The 22,424-nt window shown below is 40.6% G+C and overlaps 1 protein-coding gene across 1 annotated transcript in view; it reads left to right on the plus strand.

Moving 5' to 3' along the window:
• LOC128664337 (pendrin-like) overlaps positions 1–20,562 on the plus strand; it is a 93,920-nt gene extending 73,358 nt beyond the window's left edge. Inside the window, exons 20-21 of the mRNA XM_053719177.1 lie at positions 19,219–19,303; positions 19,445–20,562. Coding sequence (XP_053575152.1) covers positions 19,219–19,303; positions 19,445–20,562 — 1,203 coding nt within the window. The remainder of the gene's footprint in view (positions 1–19,218; positions 19,304–19,444) is intronic.
• Positions 20,563–22,424: the final 1,862 nt, after the last annotated feature.

Raw genomic sequence — 22,424 nt, forward strand, 5'->3', positions numbered from 1 at the left:
TGAAGACCCAAGGGGCTGTCAGAGCATCTATCAGCACCGCTCCTGGGTCCCTGGACCTGGATCCGTAACAAGGAAGCTTGGCGTTCTGGCGAGACGCCATGAGATCCAGATCTGGTTTGCCCCAACGAAGAATCAGTTGAGCAAAGACCTCCGGATGAAGTTCCCACTCCCCCGGATGAAAAGTCTGGCGACTTAGAAAATCCGCCTCCCAGTTCTCTACGCCTGGGATGTAAATCGCTGACAGGTGGCAAGAGTGAGACTCTGCCCAGCGAATTATCTTTGAGACTGCCAACATCGCTAGGGAACTTCTGGTTCCCCCTTGATGGTTGATGTAAGCCACAGTCGTGATGTTGTCCGACTGAAATCTGATGAACCTCAGAGTTGCTAACTGAGGCCAAGCTAGGAGAGCATTGAATATTGCTCTTAATTCCAGAATATTTATTGGGAGGAGTCCATAATCCCTGAGCTCTCAGGGAGTTCCAGACTGCGCCCCAGCCTAGAAGGCTGGCGTCTGTTGTTACAATCGTCCAATCTGGCCTGCAAGTCATCCCCTTGGACAGATGTGGCCGAGAGAGCCACCATAGAAGAGAATCTCTGGTCTCTTGATCCAGACTTAGTAGGGGGGACAAATCTGAGTAATCCCCATTCCACTGACTTAGCATGCACAATTGCAGCGGTCTGAGATGCAGGCGCGCAAATGGTACTATGTCCATTGCCGCTACCATTAAGCCGATTACTTCCATGCACTGAGCTACTGACGGGTGTGGAATGGAATGAAGGACACGGCAAGCATTTAGAAGTTTTGATAACCTGGCCTCTGTCAGGTAAATTTTCATCTCTACAGAATCTATAAGAGTCCCTAGAAAGGGAACTCTTGTAAGTGGTAATAGAGAACTCTTTTCCACGTTCACCTTCCACCCATGCGACCTCAGAAATGCAAGAACTATCTCTGTATGAGACTTGGCAGTTTGAAAACTTGACGCTTGTATCAGAATGTCGTCTAGGTACGGAGTCACCGCTATGCCTCGCGGTCTTAGTACCGCCAGAAGTGAGCCCAGAACTTTTGTAAAGATTCTTGGAGCCGTAGCTAATCCGAAGGGAAGAGCTACAAACTGGTAATGCCTGTCTAGGAAAGCAAATCTTAGGTACCGATAATGATCCTTGTGAATCGGTATGTGAAGGTAGGCATCCTTTAAATCCACTGTGGTCATGTACTGACCCTCTTGGATCATGGGAAGGATGGTTCGAATAGTTTCCATTTTGAATGATGGAACTCTTAGAAATTTGTTTAGGATTTTTAAGTCCAAGATTGGTCTGAAGGTTCCCTCTTTCTTGGGAACCACAAATAGATTTGAATAGAATCCCTGCCCGTGTTCCGTCCGCGGAACTGGGTGGATCACCCCCATTAGTAAAAGGTCTTGTACACAGCGTAGAAACGCCTCTTTCTTTATTTGGTTTGCTGATAACCTTGAAAGATGAAATCTCCCTCGTGGAGGAGAAGTTTTGAAGTCCAGGAGATATCCCTGAGATATGATCTCCAACGCCCAGGGATCCTGGACATCTCTTGCCCAAGCCTGGGCGAAGAGAGAAAGTCTGCCCCCCACTAGATCCGTTTCCGGATAGGGGGCCCTCTCTTCATGCTGTCTTGGGGGCAGCAGCAGGTTTCTTGGCCTGCTTGCCCTTGTTCCAGGACTGGTTAACTTTCCAGCCCTGCCTGTAATGAGCAACAGCTCCTTCCTGTTTTGGAGCGGAGGAAGTTGATGCTGCTCCAGCCTTGAAGTTACGAAAGGCACGAAAATTAGACTGTTTGGCCTTTGATTTGGCCCTGTCCTGAGGTAGAGCATGGCCCTTACCTCCCGTAATGTCAGCTATAATTTCTTTCAAGCCGGGCCGAATAAGGTTTGCCCTTTGAAAGGAATATTAAGCAATTTAGATTTAGAAGTCACGTCAGCTGACCAGGATTTAAGCCATAGCGCTCTGCGCGCTTGGATGGCGAATCCGGAGTTCTTAGCCGTAAGTTTGGTTAAATGTACGACGGCATCAGAAACAAATGCGTTAGCTAGCTTAAGTGCTTTAAGCTTGTTCATAATTTCATCCAATGGAGCTGTGCGAATGGCCTCTTCCAGAGACTCAAACCAGAATGCCGCCGCAGCAGTGACAGGCGCAATGCATGCAAGGGGCTGTAAGATAAAACCTTGTTGAACAAACATTTTCTTAAGGTAACCCTCTAATTTCTTATCCATTGGATCTGAAAAGGCACAACTATCCTCCACCGGGATAGTGGTACGCTTAGCTAAAGTAGAAACTGCTCCCTCCACCTTAGGGACCGTCTGCCATAAGTCTCGTGTGGTGGCGTCTATAGGAAACATTTTCCTAAATATGGGAGGAGGGGAAAAAGGCACACCAGGTCTATCCCACTCCTTGCTAATAATCTCTGTAAGCCTTTTAGGTATAGGAAACACGTCAGTACACACCGGTACCGCATAGTATCTATCCAACCTACATAATTTTTCTGGAATTGCAACCGTGTTACAATCATTCAGAGCCGCTAATACCTCCCCTAGCAATATGCAGAGGTTCTCAAGCTTAAATTTAAAATTAGAAATCTCTGAATCCAGTCTCCCTGGATCAGATCCGTCACCCACAGAATGAAGCTCTCCGTCTTCACGTTCTGCAAACTGTGACGCAGTATCTGACATGGCTCTCACCTCATCCGCGCGCTCTGTCCTTAACCCAGAGCTATCGCGCTTGCCTCTTAATTCTGGCAATTTAGATAATACTTCTGTCATAACAGTAGCCATGTCTTGCAAAGTGATTTGTAAGGGCCTCCCTGATGTACTTGGCGCCACAAAATCACGCACCTCCTGAGCGGGAGGCGAAGGTACTGACACGTGAGGACAGTTAGTCGGCATAACTTCCCCCTCGTTGTCTGGTGATAATTTCTTTACATGTAAAGATTGACTTTTATTTAAAGTAGCATCAATGCAATTAGTACATAAATTTCTATTGGCCTCCACATTGGCCTTTAAACATAGTGAACAAAGAGATTCATCTGTGTCAGACATGTTTAAACAGACTAGCAATGAGACTAGCAAGCTTGGAAATACTTTTCTAAATAAATTTACAAGCAATATAAAAAACGCTACTGTGCCTTTAAGAAGCACAAAAAGCTGTCACAGTTGAAATAACAATGAACCAAAATAGTTATAGCAACCAATTTTTCACAGTAAATGTATTAATTTAGCAAAGGATTGCACCCACCAGCAAATGGATGATTAACCCCTTAATACCCAAAAACGGATTAAAAATTTAATAATTAACGTTTTTCTCACAGTCAAAACACACTGTCACAGGTCTGCTGTGACTGATTACCTCCCTCAAAATGAATTTTGAAGACCCCTGAGCTCTCTAGAGACGATCTGGATCATGGAGGATGAAGTAGACAGATTGTGACTGAATTTTTACTGCGCAAAAAAGCGCTAAAATAGGCCCCTCCCACTCATATTACAACAGTGGGGAAGCTCAGAAAACTGTTTCTATGCAGAAAACAAAGATGGCCATGTGGTAAAAATCATGCCCCAATAAGTTTTATCACCAAGTACCTCACAAAAAACGATTAACATGCCAGTAAACGTTTTAAACATACATTTGAAAAGTTATGAATTGTTATTAATAAGCCTGCTGCCAGTCGCTTTAACTGCAGTTAAGGCTCATACATTATTTCAGTATTAACAGTATTTTCAGAGTCAATTCCATTCCTTAGAAAAATACATTCAGTGTACACACACTCATCAGCCTAATACCAGTCGCTATCACTGCATTTAAGGCTGAACTTACTTTACATTGGTATCAGCAGTATTTTCTCAGTCAATTCCATTCCTCAGAAAAATAATTACTGCACATACCTCATTTGCAGAGGGGCCCTGCATGCTATTCCCCTTCTCTGAAGTTACCTCACTCCTCAGATGAGAACAGCCAGTGGATCTTAGTTACGTCTGCTAAGATCATAGAAAACGCAGGCAGATTCTTCTTCTAATGCTGCCTGAGAATAAACAGCACACTCCGGTGCCATTTAAAATAACAAACATTTGATTGTAGAAATAAACTAAGTTAAAAAACACCACAGACCTCTCACAGCGACCTATCTAGTTAGGCTGCAAGAGAATGACTGAATATGACATGTGAGGGGAGGAGCTATGTAGCAGCTCTGCTGGGTGATCCTCTTGCAGCTTCCTGTTAGGAAGAGATATATTCCATAAGTAATGGATGACCCGTGGACTGACTACACTTAACAAGAGAAATATAGGATACGCAATTGACGTAAGGGGATTTGCGGTAGCCTTGAGTCGCGGAAGAAAAGTGAGCGGTACACCTGTACCTGCCTGACTCGTAATACCAGGGGGCGTTAAAAAGCAGCGTTGGGACCTCTCAACGCTGCTTTTTAAGGCTAATGCCAAACTCGTAATCTAGGCGTATATATCTATTCATTTTTTATATAGTGAATAAAGTACATTTAGATATAATTTTGGTGTGGTGTGTACTATTGTTTATATTTATTGGAGTATTTTGGCGATACTATACTTGTTTACCCTCTTAGAAATAAGAAAAGGTATTACTCATTATTATTATTTTTTCCATTACATTGTATTGAAAGTAGTGCTGTTACATTTTTGATTGTACTTTATTATAATGTGCTTTTGATGTGTTTGGTGGAAATGTGTTTTAACCCTTACACTTTACATGAGGTCCTCATTCATTTGAGCGCAAATTTTGTTTATGCTTGAACGCACCCGTTCACTTTCAACTTGCAATATGCCCACTAGTTAGAGTGGTAGCGATATTGCTTTATTTGTCCTGTGCTAATATTAGTGTGCCACTTGTAATCTAACTCTCTGGGGTAGATTTATCAAGCAGCGGATTCTGCAATCTACCCCTGAAGTTTCCGGCTCACCAAAAACTTAAGTTAGTAAGCAGCGTTCGTAAGACTCCTGCTCCTCCTTAACTCATCTGCCACCTCTGAGATGGTGGACAAAAATCATCCCAGTCAGATACGATCGGAATGATTGACAACCCCTGCTAGCGGCCAATTGGCCGTGAATGTGCAGGGAGTGGCATTGCACAATCATTTTTACCAGAAATGCTTGTGCAATGTTAAATGCCGACAGCGTATGCTTTCTTTTCTAGCCCTCATTTATCCTACTCAAGACTGGATTACCTGTGTACAGATATTAAAGGGTTGACTCTGGTAAAGGAGGTGCAGATCCTCCCAATAGTTTTGTCAGATCATGCCCTAGTAAGACTACAATTGAAGTGGGGGTTCAAAATAGAAGTATTCTACAATGGAGATTAGATGATACACTATTAGATAAGCAAGGAGTGAAAGAAAAGATAGATAAAACAAATTATGAGTTGTTCCTCCTAAATAATATAGAGGAGACTTCGGGGGGTAGTTATCAAGCCGTCAACCTCAAATACGCTGGAATTCCGCAGCGTATTTGTGGCGAGGCTGATACGCCTTAGTTATCAAAGGCTCGAGACCGGCAAAAGTAGAATTTTGTGACGTAAGCATCGATCCGCCGGACTCCGTCCGACACAGATCGATTCTTACGTCACTCCAGATGTGGCACATTCTCACTACTTTTGCTAGTTATCAAAAAACTAGCAGGTACGCTCGGCACTTTTACGGCCCAGTGTACCTGGTTTTCAATCCGCCACCCCTGGAGGCGGCGGATCCCATAGGAATCAATGGGAGTCTGACCATAGCGAAAGTACAAGTTCGCTGCTGACAGACATCCCATTGATTCCTATGGGAGCTGTCTACACCTAACACCCTAACATGTACCCCAAGTCTAAACACCGCTAATCTGACCCCCCCCCCCTACACTGCCGCAACTAAATAAAGTTATTACCCCCTAAACCGCCGCTCCCGGAGCCCACCGCAAGCTACTCTATACATATTAACCCCTAAACCGCCGCTCCCGGAGCCCACCGCAACTATAATAAATGTATTAACCCCTAAACCGCCGCTCCCTGAACCCGCCGCAACCTATATTAAATGTATTAACCCCTATCCTGCCCCCCCTACACCGTCGCCACCTATATTAAATGTATTAACCCCTATCCTGCCCCCCCTACACCGTCGCCACCAATAATAAATGTATTAACCCCTAATCTGCCCCCCCTACACCGTCGCCACCTATAATAAATTTATTAACCCCTATCCTGCCCCCCACTACGCCGCCGCCACTGTAATAAAATTATTAACCCCTAAACCTAAGTCTAACCCTAACCCTAACGCCCCCCTAACTTAAATATTAATTAAATAAATCTAAATAAATTAACTCTTATTAACTAAATGAATCCTATTTAAAACTAAATACTTACCTTTAAAATAAACCCTAATATAGCTACAATATAAATAATAATTATATTCTAGCTATCTTAGGATTTATATTTATTTTACAGGTAACTTTCAATTTATTTTAACCATGTACAATAACTATTAAATAGTTATTAACTATTTAATAGCTTACCTAGCTAAAATAAAGAGAAATGTACCTGTGAAATAAATCCTAACCTAAGTTACAATTACACCTAACACTACACTATACTTTAATAAATTATTCCTATTTAAAAATAAATACTTACCTGTAAAATAAACCCTAAGATAGCTACAATATAATTAATAATTATATTATAGCTATCTTAGGATTTATATTTATTTTACAGGTAACTTTGTATTTATTTTAGCTAGTTAGAATAGTTATTAAATAGTTATTAACTATTTAATAACTACCTAGCTAAAAGAAATACAAAATTACCTGTAAAATAAATCCTAACCTAAGTTACAATTAAACCTAATACTACACTATCATTAAATTAACTAAATAAACTACCTACAAATAACTACAATTAAATACAATTACATAAACTAACTAAAGTACAAAAAATAAAAAAAGCTAAGTTACAAAAAATAAAAAAATAAGTTACAAACATGTTAAAAATATTACAACAATTTTAAGCTACTTACACCTAATCTCAGCCCCCTAATAAAATAACAAACCCCCCCAAATAAAAAAAATCCATACCCTATTCTAAATTAAATAAATTTCAAAGCTCTTTTACCTTACCAGCCCTTAAAAGGGCCATTTGTGGGGGCATGCCCCAAAAAGTTCAGCTCTTTTGCCTGTAAAAGAAAAATACAACCCCCCCCAACATTAAAACCCACCACCCACATACCCCTAATCTAACCCAAACCCCCCTTACAAAAACCTAACACTAATCCACTGAAGATCATCCTACCTTGAGTCGTCTTCACTCAGCCGAGCCACCGATGGAACTGAAGAGGACATCCGGAGCGGAAGAAGTTAATCCTCCAAGCGGCGCTGAAGAAATCTTCCATCCGATGAAGTCATCATCCAGGCGGCGCTGAAGAAGTCTTCGATCCGGCCGATGTCATCTTCAAAGAGGCGCTGAAGAGGTCTTCTATCCGGGCGAAGTCATCTTCCAAGCCGGGTCTTGAATCTTCCTTCCGCCGACGCGGAACCACCTTCTTCACCGACGGACTACGACGAATGACGGCTCCTTTAAGGGACGTCATCCAAGATGGCGTCCCCTCAATTCCGATTGGCTGATAGGATTCTATCAGCCAATCGGAATTAAGGTAGGAAAAATCTGATTGGCTGATGGAATCAGCCAATCAGATTGAGCTTGCATTCTATTGGCTGTTCCGATCAGCCAATAGAATGCGAGCTCAATCTGATTGGCTGATTGGATCAGCCAATCGGATTGAACTTGAATCTGATTGGCTGATTCCATCAGCCAATCAGATTTTCCTACCTTAATTCCGATTGGCTGATAGAATCCTATCAGCCAATCGGAATTGAGGGGACGCCATCTTGGATGACGTCCCTTAAAGGAGCCGTCATTCGTCGTAGTCCGTCGGTGAAGAAGGTGGTTCCGCGTCGGCGGAAGGAAGATTCAAGACCCGGCTTGGAAGATGACTTCGCCCGGATAGAAGACCTCTTCAGCGCCTCTTTGAAGATGACATCGGCCGGATCGAAGACTTTTCTTCAGCGCCGCCTGGATGATGACTTCATCGGATGGAAGATTTCTTCAGCGCCGCTTGGAGGATTAACTTCTTCCGCTCCGGATGTCCTCTTCAGTTCCATCGGTGGCTCGGCTGAGTGAAGACGACTCAAGGTAGGATGATCTTCAGGGGATTAGTGTTAGGTTTTTGTAAGGGGGGTTTGGGTTAGATTAGGGGTATGTGGGTGATGGGTTTTAATGTTGGGGGGGGGTTGTATTTTTCTTTTACAGACAAAAGAGCTGTTTTCTTTGGGGCATGCCCCCACAAATGGCCCTTTTATGGGCTGGTAAGGTAAAAGAGCTTTGAAATTTATTTAATTTAGAATAGGGTAGGGCATTTTTTTATTTTGGGGGGGTTTGTTATTTTATTACGGGGCTTAGATTAGGTGTAAGTAGCTTAAAATTGTTGTAATATTTTTAACATGTTTGTAACTTATTTTTTTATTTTTTGTAACTTAGCTTTTTTTATTTTTTGTACTTTAGTTAGTTTATGTAATTGTATTTAATTGTAGTTATTTGTAGGTAGTTTATTTAATTAATTTAATGATAGTGTAGTATTAGGTTTAATTGTAACTTAAGTTAGGATTTATTTTACAGGTAATTTTGTATTTCTTTTAGCTAGGTAGTTATTAAATAGTTAATAACTATTTAATAACTATTCTAACTAGCTAAAATAAATACAAAGTTACCTGTAAAATAAATATAAATCCTAAGATAGCTATAATATAATTATTAATTATATTGTAGCTATCTTAGGGTTTATTTTACAGGTAAGTATTTATTTTTAAATAGGAATAATTTATTAAAGTATAGTGTAGTGTTAGGTGTAATTGTAACTTAAGTTAGGATTTATTTCACAGGTACATTTCTCTTTATTTTAGCTAGGTAAGCTATTAAATAGTTAATAACTATTTAATAGCTATTGTACATGGTTAAAATAAATTGAAAGTTACCTGTAAAATAAATATAAATCCTAAGATAGCTAGAATATAATTATTATTTATATTGTAGCTATATTAGGGTTTATTTTAAAGGTAAGTATTTAGTTTTAAATAGGATTCATTTAGTTAATAAGAGTTAATTTATTTAGATTTATTTAATTAATATTTAAGTTAGGGGGGCGTTAGGGTTAGGGTTAGACTTAGGTTTAGGGGTTAATAATTTTATTACAGTGGCGGCGGCGTAGTGGGGGGCAGGATAGGGGTTAATAAATTTATTATAGGTGGCGACGGTGTAGGGGGGGCAGGATAGGGGTTAATAGGTTTAATATAGGTTGCGGCGGGTTCATGGAGCGGCGGTTTAGGGGTTAAACTATTTATTTAGTTGCGGAGAGGTGCGGGATCAGCAGGATAGGGGTTAATAATTTTATAATAGAGGGCGACGGTGTAGGGGGGGCAGGATAGGGGTTACTAGGTATACTGTAGGTGGCAGCGGTGTCCGGGAGCGGCGGTTTAGGGGTTAATACATTTATAAGAGTTGCGGCAGGGTCTAGGAGCGGCGGTTTAGGGGTTAATACATTTATAAGAGTTGCGGCGGGGTCTAGGAGCGGCGGTTTAGGGGTTAATACATTTATAAGAGTTGCGGCGGGGTCTAGGAGCGGCGGTTTAGGGGTTAATACATTTATAAGAGTTGCGGCGGGGTCTAGGAGCGGCGGTTTAGGGGTTAGTAACTTTATTTAGTTGCGGGGGGCTCCGGGGGCGCCGGTATAGGGGGTAGAACAGTGCAGTTTAGTGTGAGTGCTTAGTGACAGGCTAGCAATAAAGCTGGGAAAAAGCCGAAGGGCAGCGAGATCGGATGAGTGATAACTGTCACAGTCCGCTGCTCATCGCCCCGCGGCTTTTTGACAGCTTTATTTGATAACTTAGGCGTATTTTTTCAGGTCCGCGGCGGCGAAGGTAGGCGAGCTTAGGCGGGCGTATTGGGCCGGCGAAGTCAGAAAAGTAGACGGCTTGATAACTACCCCCCTTCATCTGCATTACTGTGCATTACAGTGACAGATTCTCTAAGGAGTTGCTAGAAGCAAGGATTATAGTTATTCCAAAAGCAGGTAAATCTAAAGAGATAGTAAGTAATTTCAGACCAATATAATAACTTAAAGGGACACAGAACCCAAATTGTATCTTTCATGATTCAGATAAAGCATGCAATTTTAAGCAACTTTCTAATTTACTACTATTATCAATTTTTCTTCATTCTCTTGCTATCTTTATTTAAAAAGCAAGAATGGAAGTTTAGAAGCCGGCCCATTTTTGGTTCACAACCTGGGTTTTGCTTGCTGATTGGTGGCCAAATGCTATCCAAGGTTCTGAACCAAAAATTGGCTGGCTCCTTAGGTTAGATGCCTTCTTTTTCAAATAAAGATAACAAGAGAACGAAGAAAAATTGATAATAGGAGTAAATTAGAAAGTTGCTTAAAATTGCATGCTCTATCTGAATCATGAAAGAAAAAAATGGGTTTAGTATCCATTTACTGTAGACATAAAAATATATTTTAAAATTATTTCAAATCAGATAAACAATATATTAAAAGGAATTATTCATTTTCAGATCAATATAATAACTTAAAGGGACACTGAACCCAAATTGTATCTTTCATGATTCAGATAAAGCATGCAATTTTAAGCAACTTTCTAATTTACTACTATTATCAATTTTTCTTCATTCTCTTGCTATCTTTATTTAAAAAGCAAGAATGGAAGTTTAGAAGCCGGCCCATTTTTGGTTCACAACCTGGGTTTTGCTTGCTGATTGGTGGCCAAATGCTATCCAAGGTTCTGAACCAAAAATTGGCTGGCTCCTTAGGTTAGATGCCTTCTTTTTCAAATAAAGATAACAAGAGAACGAAGAAAAATTGATAATAGGAGTAAATTAGAAAGTTGCTTAAAATTGCATGCTCTATCTAAATCATGAAAGAAAAAAGAAAAAAATGGGTTTAGTATCCATTTACTGTAGACATAAAAATATATTTTAAAATTATTTCAAATCAGATAAACAATATATTAAAAGGAATTATTCATTTAGATCAAGTAAGCTCTGTTAAAGACAGAGAAGCTAGAGACAATAAAATAAAAAACATCAATTTAATTGAATATGCACAAAAAGTGAATCTACCCCTCTCCGTCATATCTGCAGTTGCAAAAAAAGCCTTCGACCGAATCAGTTGGTCCTTTATGGAACAAACTCTTAAGGAAAAATTTCTTTCGATTTCGGCCCAAAATTAGTAAAAAGAGGCATGTCATTGTACAATAATCCAACGGCACGGATACAAATAAATGGGGACATTTCTGATTGTTTTAAAGTATATAATGGTACAAGACAGGGATGTCCTCTATCTTCAACATTATTTATCCTGTGTATGGAAATAATGGCAGCTCATATCAGACAGAACACAAAAAAAGCGAGTATCACATTAGGAAATTGTCAGGGTTTTCTTCCTGTTGTGTTTGCCATGTGCTGCTGGCAGCCATTTTACTCACCTCTCTTCCTGACTATGGTGCATTGTGGGGGATGCTGCTCATTTACTGCACTTCCTTTTATGGCCAGACTGGTGTGCATCATCCATGTGAGACAGGATGCAGTCTCAGAATTGTGATGTCATCACTTATTATTTAAAGGGCCTCTGTTCAGTATGCTTTGCCTTTGCGTTGTCTCATATCTGTTTATGAGAGTTCCTGTGTATTACCTGGCTGCCTGACGTCCTGGTTCCTGATCCCTGGCTTGTTCCTGACTCTGCTCTTTCCTTGTTCCTGATTCCGGCTCGTCTGACTATTCGCTTTGGCTCCTGACTTGGCTCATCTGACTACCAACTCTGGTTTTGACTCCTGGCTTGTTATTTGACTTGTGGACTTTTTATTATTTTTTGCTATTAATAAAGGTGTGATTATTTTTGCACTTCTCGTCTCAGTCTGATTCCTGGCATCCTGACATTACGCAAAGGCCATGAATCCTGATGGTGCTAATAATCCAACTTTACCTGCCATCATTTCCAGGATGAATGAACAGGATCACCGCTTGGATCAATTTGCACTAGCCCTACAAACCCTGCTGACTGGCACTGCACATTTGGACCAAAGTGTCCTGCAAGTTATGGCTGCTCCTGTTTCCGCTGCTGCACCTAGTCCTACCAGGAGCATGTCCGGTTCTGCACCTCTACCTCAGTGATATGGAGGCAATCCTATTCAGTGCAGAAAGTTTTTGAACCAGGTGGGCATTTTCTTTGAGATGTTACCTCAGGCGTTTCCCTCTGACAGAGCTAAGGTGGGATTTCTCATCTCGTTACTCTCTGGCACAGCTCGTGCCTGGGCTAATCCCTTATGGGAGACTAATAAACCTGTGGTTTCAAATTACCCTGAATTTGTGGCCTCCTTTCGAAGGGTATTTGATGTTCCGGCTCGCTCCTTCTCTGCTGCTAAACGACTCATGTCCATTCAGCAAGGTACAAGATCTGTTGCTCAGTATGCTATTGAGTTCCGTACGCTTGCCGCAGAGGTAGGTTGGAACAATGAAGCCCTTGTTGCCGCCTTCTTTCATGGGCTCTCTGATGTGATTAAAGAAGAAGTTGCTGCCAGAGATTTACCAGAGGATCTCGAGGCATTGGTGTCTTTTTTTATCCTAATTGACATCAGACTCAGAGAGAGGCCCTCTTTCAAGGAGCGCTTGCGGAAGCCTCCTGTTCCGTTGTCTCCTACGTGTTCGTTCCCACCCATGCCTCCCTCTCCTCCCATGCCTCCTGGACCCAAGTCACCAGGTACTGCTGAGCCAATGCAGCTGGGATTCACGTGTCTCTCCGCAGCGGAGAGGGCCTTTAGGAGGAGAGAGGGGCTCTGCCTTTATTGTGGGTTACAGGGCCACCTTTTGAAGTCTTGTCCTACATGGCTGGGAAACGCTCACACCTAAGGTCCTGTTGGGGGCAGACCTTGGGTGGTTTATCCTCGTCCCCGGAACCGCTTAAGGAGAAAAATTTGGTCACGGTTGTCCTTTACTGGGTGGATTCCTCCATAGTCACTCAGGCTCTTGTTGACTCCGGTGCTGCGAGCTATTTCATTGACAGTGCTTTTGTATCAAAGCACTCCATTCCTGTTTTGCCTCGGTCCGTTCCGCTTACTATTGAGGCCATTGATGGCAGGCCCCTTCAGCCCACACTCGTTACTCACGAAACTGCTCCGTTGTCCATGGCTGTTGGGGCTCTCCATTTTGAAACCCTCCAGTTCCAGGTGATAAACTCTCCTCATATTCCGGTTGTTCTGGGTTATCCCTGGCTCCAAAAGCACAATCCCAGTCTTAACTGGCGCAGGTCCAAAATTTTGTCATGGTCCCCGCAATGTATTTGCACTTGTCTTCGGAAACCAGTTAAAGTCTTGTGCACTTCTTCGGTATCTCAATTGCCAGAGGAGTACCGAGTATCCTCGGCCCTGACCTGGACACTGGAAAATACAATCTTTGTGAACCCACCTGGAAAGTGCACACGGCAGGCGGCAGAGTCCCTCTCTCTGGCTGAGAGTGGATGGGCACTGGTTTCAAGTTTGCCGCTAGAAGTTCGAGCCCCTGGGATGGGCCAATAGCAAGAAGAATTGCATCCTTCCTGGCGTAAGGCACCGTGGGTGTTGCCGTACAGCGCTCCTGTCTGCAGCGTGGTTGTGATTCCAGTAACCTGCGGTCTGCGTGCAAGCAAGTGGAGGAGCCGTGCTGCGGAAGTCCGAGTGGACCGCTGAGTGCTATACCGTGGGCGGGCTGCCTTGTCTCCTTGCTGACTCTCTTCTCTGGTCGCAGCAGGTGGTGCTTCGGTCCCGGCAGATTACAATCTGGGACGACTGAACAGACAGAGTTTCCAACAAGACCCTCGGTAACAGTGGTGAGATGCTGTATGCTGGTTTGACTGTCTGTACCCTGCTGAGAATAAAAGTTCATTGAACCTGATCTTCATATCTGCCTGATTAGTCTAGATGCTTGGTTCATTGAGACGCATCGAATACCAGTCTCCCTTGGGTATCACTAAGCACACCCTTGGCGCCAGTTGACTGAGCAAGTGGCTGCTACGGCAGCGAAGACGAAGTGCTTTATTGTTACCTGGTTTGGCTAATGTAGCATGGACTCTGAGTGTGTGGTAGCTTTAACCCCCTTCCAGGTTGATATATTATTTCTGTCTGTTCCTGATTGTCATAAAAAGTCTGTTACATACAGGTTTTTGATAGAGGGGTATTACACCCCTGTGTAAGATAATAGAGGGAATAATATACATATAAGAATGTTGGTATAAGATTCCCCCCATATATTAAGCACAGGGAGTTTTTGGCACAGTTAGTTTTGCGTGATATTCAGTCTGCATAGATTACTAAGGTAGAGGCATAACTAAAGGATATAAAATGGGCATTAAATTATTGCTGCTTAGTTAATTTAAAAGGCCAATTCTCCTTTTATATGCTCCCTTTAAACTAGTAGTGCCGAATCTAAGGGTATTGAGTTCCATTTTTATTAAGCTAATTTTACAGTAATCTATCAATGTTTGTGCATTTTCACAAATTATTTGACACAGTTTTTTACCGGGCTACTATACACTTAAAGGGACAGTAAACCTTAAAAATAATGTTATATAATTCTGCACATAGTGCAGAATTATATAACATTATTTAAGTGCTATAGTTCTAAAACCCTTTTTTCTCTTGTAATATGTAAAAATTACGGCGCTTTTACAGACCCGCTCTCTGCTCTCTGCTGAGCGGGTCTGTAATATTTAGTCAGCGCATCGGGCCAGCTGTATAGTCACAGCCCGGCCCGACCGCGCCATAGCACTAAGTGCCTTTGGTGCAGATAACCCCGACCAATGTCGGACGAACAACAGTGAGTTGGGTATATATACTCACAAACGTGTGTGCACAATCAGTGCAATATCAGGCGGACCGAAACTTTATAAAGCTGTTCGGCTGACTTCCAACAATGGTAACTGCTGCTGAGCAAGTGTGTTAGAAAATTAAAATTTATCGGCTGCAAGCCGTTTCATCAGGCTACATAAATTTTGTGAACTACCTTGCTACCTTAAAAAGGCTGGATTGACCAATGAGAATAGTTTACACATTACACACCCATCATAACATGTGCATTAATCAGATTAGTGCTACGCCTCTCACAAGAGCTAAACGACTAACAGGATTGTATTTCTGCTGTCAATGATACATTGTAACAAGTGATATTGTAGCCTGATGAAACGGCTTGTAGCCGAGAAACGCGTAGCAAAGTTTTAAGATTTTTAATAAAAGTTTTTATATTGTCCTACCTTGCTTGGAATCATTGTATCGACTGGACATTAGAGAGTAGTGTGAGAAGGATCGCAGATTGTTTTGTTACAAGCAGCGTGTCCCCTGTTTGGCAGCCAATTCTATCTATAGATCTAACACACTTGCTCAGCAGCAGTTACCATTGTTGGAAGTCAGCCGAACGGCTTTATAAAGTTTTGGTCCGCCTGATATTGCACTGATTGTGCACACACGTTTGTGAGTATATATACCCAACTCACTGTTGTTCGTCCGACATTGGTCGGGGTTATCTGCACCAAAGGTGTTTTGTGTTTTACTCCACTTAGGGGTGTGTTCATCGCCAGGAGCAGACCGAGAGAGCAAGAGTCAGCCGAACGGCTCTGAAGTTTCGGCTTGTGAATTATTGTACTGGAAGTGCAAACATCCTTGTGAGTATATAGTATACCCTCTATTGGAAAATCTCACTCATTGTTGGGTTTATCTGCACCAGAGCGCCTCTTGTTTTTTTGTCTTTTCCAGGACGAAGTTTATCCTCACGTTTATTGTGGAGAGAGCCGCTGTTTGTTTTGGGGCCACCCTTTTTGCCTCTTCGGAATTTGTGGGACTCTTGTTTATATTTGTGGGACACTCCATACATATGGATGATTGTGCTTACAACATCAAGGAATTCATTTAAGTATTCATTTTTTGTATTTATTTGTTATTGTTGATTATTCATACATTTACAGAAATTTATTGTTGTATTACATTTTACAAAACATACTATAATTAGAACTTAATCCTTGGGAATAGCATAGAATAGGCGCACCTCTCTTTTCTAACACATTATCTATTGTGTTGTCCTCTTTTTCTACATAGAATTAGGAACAATGTCTAGAAAATGAAACATTGTAGTTGAAGCTAAGCGCATGTGAATTTCTTTAAATGGACACTTGAAGTGTAAGCACTACAGCACTTCGCAACATATAGGGGTATATTTGTTTTTTTGGGTTAAACAATAGAATAGTTAGCACTTTAAAATATGTTTATGGTCTTTTTTTGTTTTTTTTTGTTTTTTTCTCTTCTTAAATATTTTTTTTTACTGTTTCACATAAAATAGGAAGTTTGGCACGTAGCACAATATTTGTAGAAAGGCTGCTAGAGCAATTTAAGAATTGTGCTAGTAAAATGTTCTTGCCCGAGCTAAATACTATAAACTTAACAAGCCGGTAAATCTGCTTTGTTAAATGTAAAATATCCATTCTTCTGGAGCTTGCTTTCTCCAAACCAGCAGGGCTGGATGCAAGGACACTGAGCGTGGTATGCAATTATATATAATCTATTTGGTGTAGCTCTCTGTATGGTCATGATGTACTAAGAAAGTATTTAGCTATCCTAAAGCTTGGTTCTATAAAACTTGACCCCACTTGGCTCCACCCCCTTTAAATCTTTGTTTAATTAATAAACAGTGGAACACAAATTCCATAGAATCCTTTTCATATAATTTTACAATTGTGTGTGTTACTCCTAAAAAGACATTTGTTTTTGATGGTTATATTTTCTTTATAAGTTGTATATGTCATAGTTTTAATTAATATGTTCCAATAGCACCTATAAGGTCCAAAAGGGCCCTTATATTAAAGTAACCTCCCTCTTATTTAGTATTATAGTCTTGTTAGAGGTCCAAAAGTGGCCTTGCTTATGGTATGGAGGTAGAAAACTGAGGATTAGCATTTGATATTTCTTCCTTTTATTCTATGTTGCAAGTATCATTTAGACAGTTGGTTGCAATATTGTATTTTATATTAGATATATGTACGTATTTGCCTACATGTCATTCCATTGCTATGGAATATGCTGTCTGTTTATTTTAGTTATCTAACAAAGCAATTGCTGTATGTCTATTTTTTTAATCCTCAATAAAAATTATTATTATAAAAAAAAAAAACTTGACCCCACGTCATAACCCATACTAATTATGGTTTAGAACTAGAGAACAATTTCTAGAAAAAAAAAAAAGGGAAGAAAGGAGATAGAAAAAGAAAAGAGTGAAAGAAAAGAAATAGAAAGCCACACTTCAGAAAAAGTTAAACTTGAGGGAATTTATTTACATTAGAATTAATACCTGAAGTAAAAATATTTACTATTTTGGAGCATTAATAGCTATACTGTGGTTTGGATAAACAACATAATAGGGGAGCTAGCACTTCTTACTTTCTCTTGCTTGCAGCTCCGTTCCCTATAGTTCTAAGCTGTACAGATAACATCGGTTATAATACAAACAATTAAAAGTTGTGCCCTGTTCATGGACAAATATATGTATCAAAGAAGTTCTCCCTCCAACATGCCTCCTAAAACAAAGGATAAAAAAGGGAGCAGCAGGAATCTGGACTCTAGTAGTATTCCCCCCCCCCCCCCCGGAAAAAAGTGCTTTCATCCCTTCTCCCAATAATTTGACAGATTTTGCAGCTGAAGTGGCAAAAATCTTGACACCTCAATTTGACATGATCAAACAGGAGATCAGAAGTTAGATTTCAAACCTCACTTTAGAGGTCAGGCAGTTTTCATCAAGATTAGATGAAATAGAGAATAGGATTTCGGATCTGGAAGACAGATTCAATGCAGTAGATCCTATAATGGATATGCATAGTAAAACTATAACTTCACTGCAAGCCAAGATCGAGGATCTTGAGGATCGATCGAGACGTAATAATCTCAAAGTGATTGGACTACCTGAATCCTCTGAGTTCCAAGATTTAATGCATTTTGCCACTACCACATTACCACAGGCGCTGCAGATCCCGGCTCCTGCTGCTCCCTTTCAGATTGAAAGGGTACATAGGATAGGGCAACGACGTGATCATAACGAGGCCTCAAGACCTAGGCCAGTTATTTTTAAATTTGTAAACTTTCAGGATAAATTATTATACCTCAAACACTATAGGAAATGTAATCCTCTTTCTTTAGGTTCTCATAAGCTACTTATGTTTCAAGATTCTTCTTCAGAAACTCTAACCAAAAGAAGGGATATGTCTTTTTTCTATGGGAGACTGCAGAAAGAGAACTATAATATTAGGCTTATTTATCCGGCAAAGCTAATAGTTCTGAAAGATGGCATTACGCACACACTTAACAATGTCATGGAGGCGGAGACTTTTTGTAGAGATGTAGGGGTCCCCTGAATAGATTCCTAATTTTTGCAGGTAGAGGTTTTTTTTGACGATAAAATTAGAATAAGCAGTCATAAAGAGAATATGTATTGGATAAATATGTCATTTAAAGTTCGAAATAAATTAATTGCAGAAATGGTGTTTATGGGTTGGGAGGGGATCTGTGGGGGGTCGTGTGTGTTTTTTTCCTTTTCTCCTTTTTTTTCCTTTCTCTCCACTCTCCGACTCCCCCCCCCTCCTTCAGGTCATTACCTTAGCGGAGTGGGGCCAGGTAATTCTCATAAGGTATAGCACCAATATGGATCTCCATTACACGTGTGCTTGGTTTTTAGATGAGTAGTATCACCAACCTTAAACTATTATCGTGGAATATAGGTGGAATTAACTCACCAATTAAAAGAAAAACTATAATAAAACATTTGGGGAAATTTAATCCAGATATAGTTCTTTTACAAGAACTACATCTAAATGCTAACGAAGTACCCAAACTTAAATCTAAGTGGGTGGGGGAAGTGGTGGCAGCCCCATTTACTTCAAGGAAGAGGGGGGGTCGCAATTTTATTAAACCGGAATCTAGAATATCAAATAACTAATGTTGAATCTGACCCAGAGGGCAGATTTTTAATATTGGAAATAGAAGTCAGGAATATTAGATATATACTTTGTAATATATATGGACCCAATCAAATTGACCATAAATTCTGGTCAGCCCTCACAGTGAAACTTCATAGATTTATCGGATTATCGTGGGAGATCTTAACCTATTAGCAGATCCTATCCTCGATAGTTCCAAGAAAAAGACATTGGAAAGTAGAGGTAGGAAAGCACGGATTTTCCAGAAACTATGCTCCCACTTAGGTGTGGTTGATGTGTGGCATACACAAAACCCGGATGTCCGTGCCTACACTTGTGTTTCCCATGTCCAATGTTCTTTTTCATGGCTTGATTATTTTCTAGTTTCAGACTCACTACTTGCTCGTAATTGGGACACAAGAATTGATGACATAGCCATCTCCGATCATGCTGTTATTGCCCTGAGCGTTGACAACGGCCAGAAATATTTTGGTAAGAACTATATTTATTTTCCCAGACATATGTCTAATAACGTCAAATTTCAGAATCATCTACGATTAAAGTGGACAGAATATTGTAATAACAATAGGAATTATATAGACAAAATTGAGACATTCTGGGAGACTTCTAAGGCCGTCCTACGGGGAGAAATTAAATCCTCAAGTTATTGGATTAAAAACTGTAATCTAGTGTCCAGGCAGCTAGCTAATCGCGTTAAGAATACATACCGAGCCTACATTCATAGACATACTAGAGAACATTGGGAAGCCTACACTACAGCTAAGACACTGAGAGACACGCATATGAAACAGATCAGTGCCCAGGAAGAACTTAAACTGAAAGCAAGATATGGGGGTTTTATTGGCAGATCGCCCAAGTTCCTAGCCAGGCTAGTTAAATCCTCACCCAGACATGCTATAGCTTCTATTAAGCAAGGAACTAGGAGATATACTAATCATGCTGACATAGAAAAAGTATTCTTTGAATTTTTCAAAGATCTATATAGGCAAGAGCCTATTAAACCTGACATAAAAGAAGTATTCTGGGACAAGATTAAAGTACCACGTCTATCTAGGGAAGCCACAGATGCCATTAATGCGCCTATTACAGAGGAGGAAATAATATGGGAAATTAAGAATGCGAAATCCAATAAAGCCGCTGGTCCAGATGCTCTCCCTATTGAGTATTACAGAATTCTACAAAGTCAGATGATGCCTATATTAATTAGATTATTTAATTTTTATTTTTCTGAAAATACAAAATGTTCTACCTCTTTCACCGCGGCAAATATTTCATTAATCCTAAAAAAGGACAAGGATCCTGAGTTACCAAGCTCTTTTAGGCCTATCTCGGTCTTAAATACTGACTATAAGCTGCTGGCCGCCCTTGTATCTGCACGATTGAAACCCCATATGGGGGATCTAGTGCATGAGAATCAATCCAGTTTTATGCCTGGGCGTAATCCAGTAAGGAATATGAGGAAATTACTAATCTTGATTTAATTTTTTTGGAACCGGCAGAAGACAACGGAATTCCATGAAAGTATAGACAAGGCTATTTTGACAGTTGATGCAGAAAAGGCCTTTGATAGGGTCAGCTGGGATCATCTATTTTCCACGCTGGATCGATTTGGCTTCTCGGGATCCTTTAGTAACTATATACATTTAATCTACAGTGTGCCTTCTTCCGCAGTGATTATTAATAATATAGCCACCCAACGCTTTGATTTGTTTAGAGGGACTAGACAGGGCTGCCCACTCTCTCCTTTTCTGTTCAACCTTAGTGTTGAACCTTTGGCTATTAGATTACGGCAAGAATTGGAAGGGATCTCTCTGGCAGGAGAGAAGTTGGTTCTTTTACTCTATGCGGATGACCTCCTGTTATTTCTGTCCAATCTTGAGGTCGCCTTGCCCACCTTACGTACTATTATGCAAGAGTTTGGAGATATTTCTGGGTTTAAAATTAATATGTCTAAATCAGAATTAATGTGGCTATGTAAGAATCCTGCACTGGACATAATCCATCCTTTTCAAGAAGTCTCCCAGATTACATATCTAGGCTTACGATTATCCAACAACTCGGAGGATTGGTATAGGTCAAATCATAGGGTTGTGATGGAGTCCTTTAAGAAAAAGCTTGAGGAATGAGCTATGCTCCCGATATCCCTTTCTGCCAGGGTGACCCTAATTAAATCAGTTATCTTTCCAAAACTTCTTTATATTCTGCAAAACATTCCATGGCTTTTATATAAGAAAGACATCACTATATATAATAAAGCGTGCTCCAAGTTCTTGTGGAATGGGAAGAGACCGCGGATTGCCGTTCATAGGCTAATGAATTTTAAGGTATCAGCCGGTTTGGTGCTTCCTAATATTCAGACATATAACCTGGTCATCATAGCTAGATTTGCACTGGACTGGTTAACGGAAAAGGAGCAAATATCCTTATTTAGATGGGAATCTAAGATTGTGGCTCCTTTTAGGTTAAAGGCTCTGCTACACTGCCCACTCACTTCAATCCCATCTAACATATTCTATCTAGGTACTTTTAGGAACGTTATTGGGGCTTGGCAAAAATTATGTGTTGAAGCAGGCAACTCGCCTTATGTTTCGCAATATCTACCTATAGTTGGTAATCCTGAGTTCAGCCCCGGTATTTCTAATCAGATATTTAAAGACTGGGAGTGTAAAGGTCTCCAAACATTGTGACAAATACAAGGTACAAGGGGTCACCCATTACTATTTTAAGAAATTGCAACAAGATTCGATCTAGGATTGCGTGAGTTTTACGCTTATCTTCAAGTCAGACATTTCCTCCAGGAGCTTCGTATGAAGTATGGGAATAACTGGTCCATGGGTGAACTACAGGCTCTGCGGCAGGTATATACGCAGTTTCCCCTTTGTACATATTTTTAAATCAGAAAGTGTCTAAACTGCAAGTAAGTGAGATGGCTCTTAAGTGGAGTAAGCTTTTCCCAGATATAAATGAGCAGACTATTGTGAGTAGCTATAAAATAATACAACAGAGCTGGGTCCCGACATCATAGAGGGAATCACAGATAAAAGTCGGGTTACAGAGATATCTTACTCCTGAGATTCTAACAAAATGGTACAAAACAAGGGTTAACTGCTCCAGATATTCATCTACAGGGGCTGATCTATTCCATTGCTTATAGAGCTGCCCTAAAGTAAGCCAATACTGGGGAAGAATCGCATTTTGGATGACGGTGGTGTTAAAATTGGACCATAAAATAACTTCAATGGAGGTTTTCTTTTTGGTAAAATGCCAGGGTAGAATCAAGAACTATAGTCTGTTAAATACTATAATATTAACGGCACAAAATCTATTCTTTAAATCATGGAAA

This window comes from Bombina bombina, chromosome 6 (assembly GCF_027579735.1).
Source record: "Bombina bombina isolate aBomBom1 chromosome 6, aBomBom1.pri, whole genome shotgun sequence".
In the NCBI taxonomy this organism is placed as follows: Eukaryota; Metazoa; Chordata; class Amphibia; order Anura; family Bombinatoridae; genus Bombina; species Bombina bombina.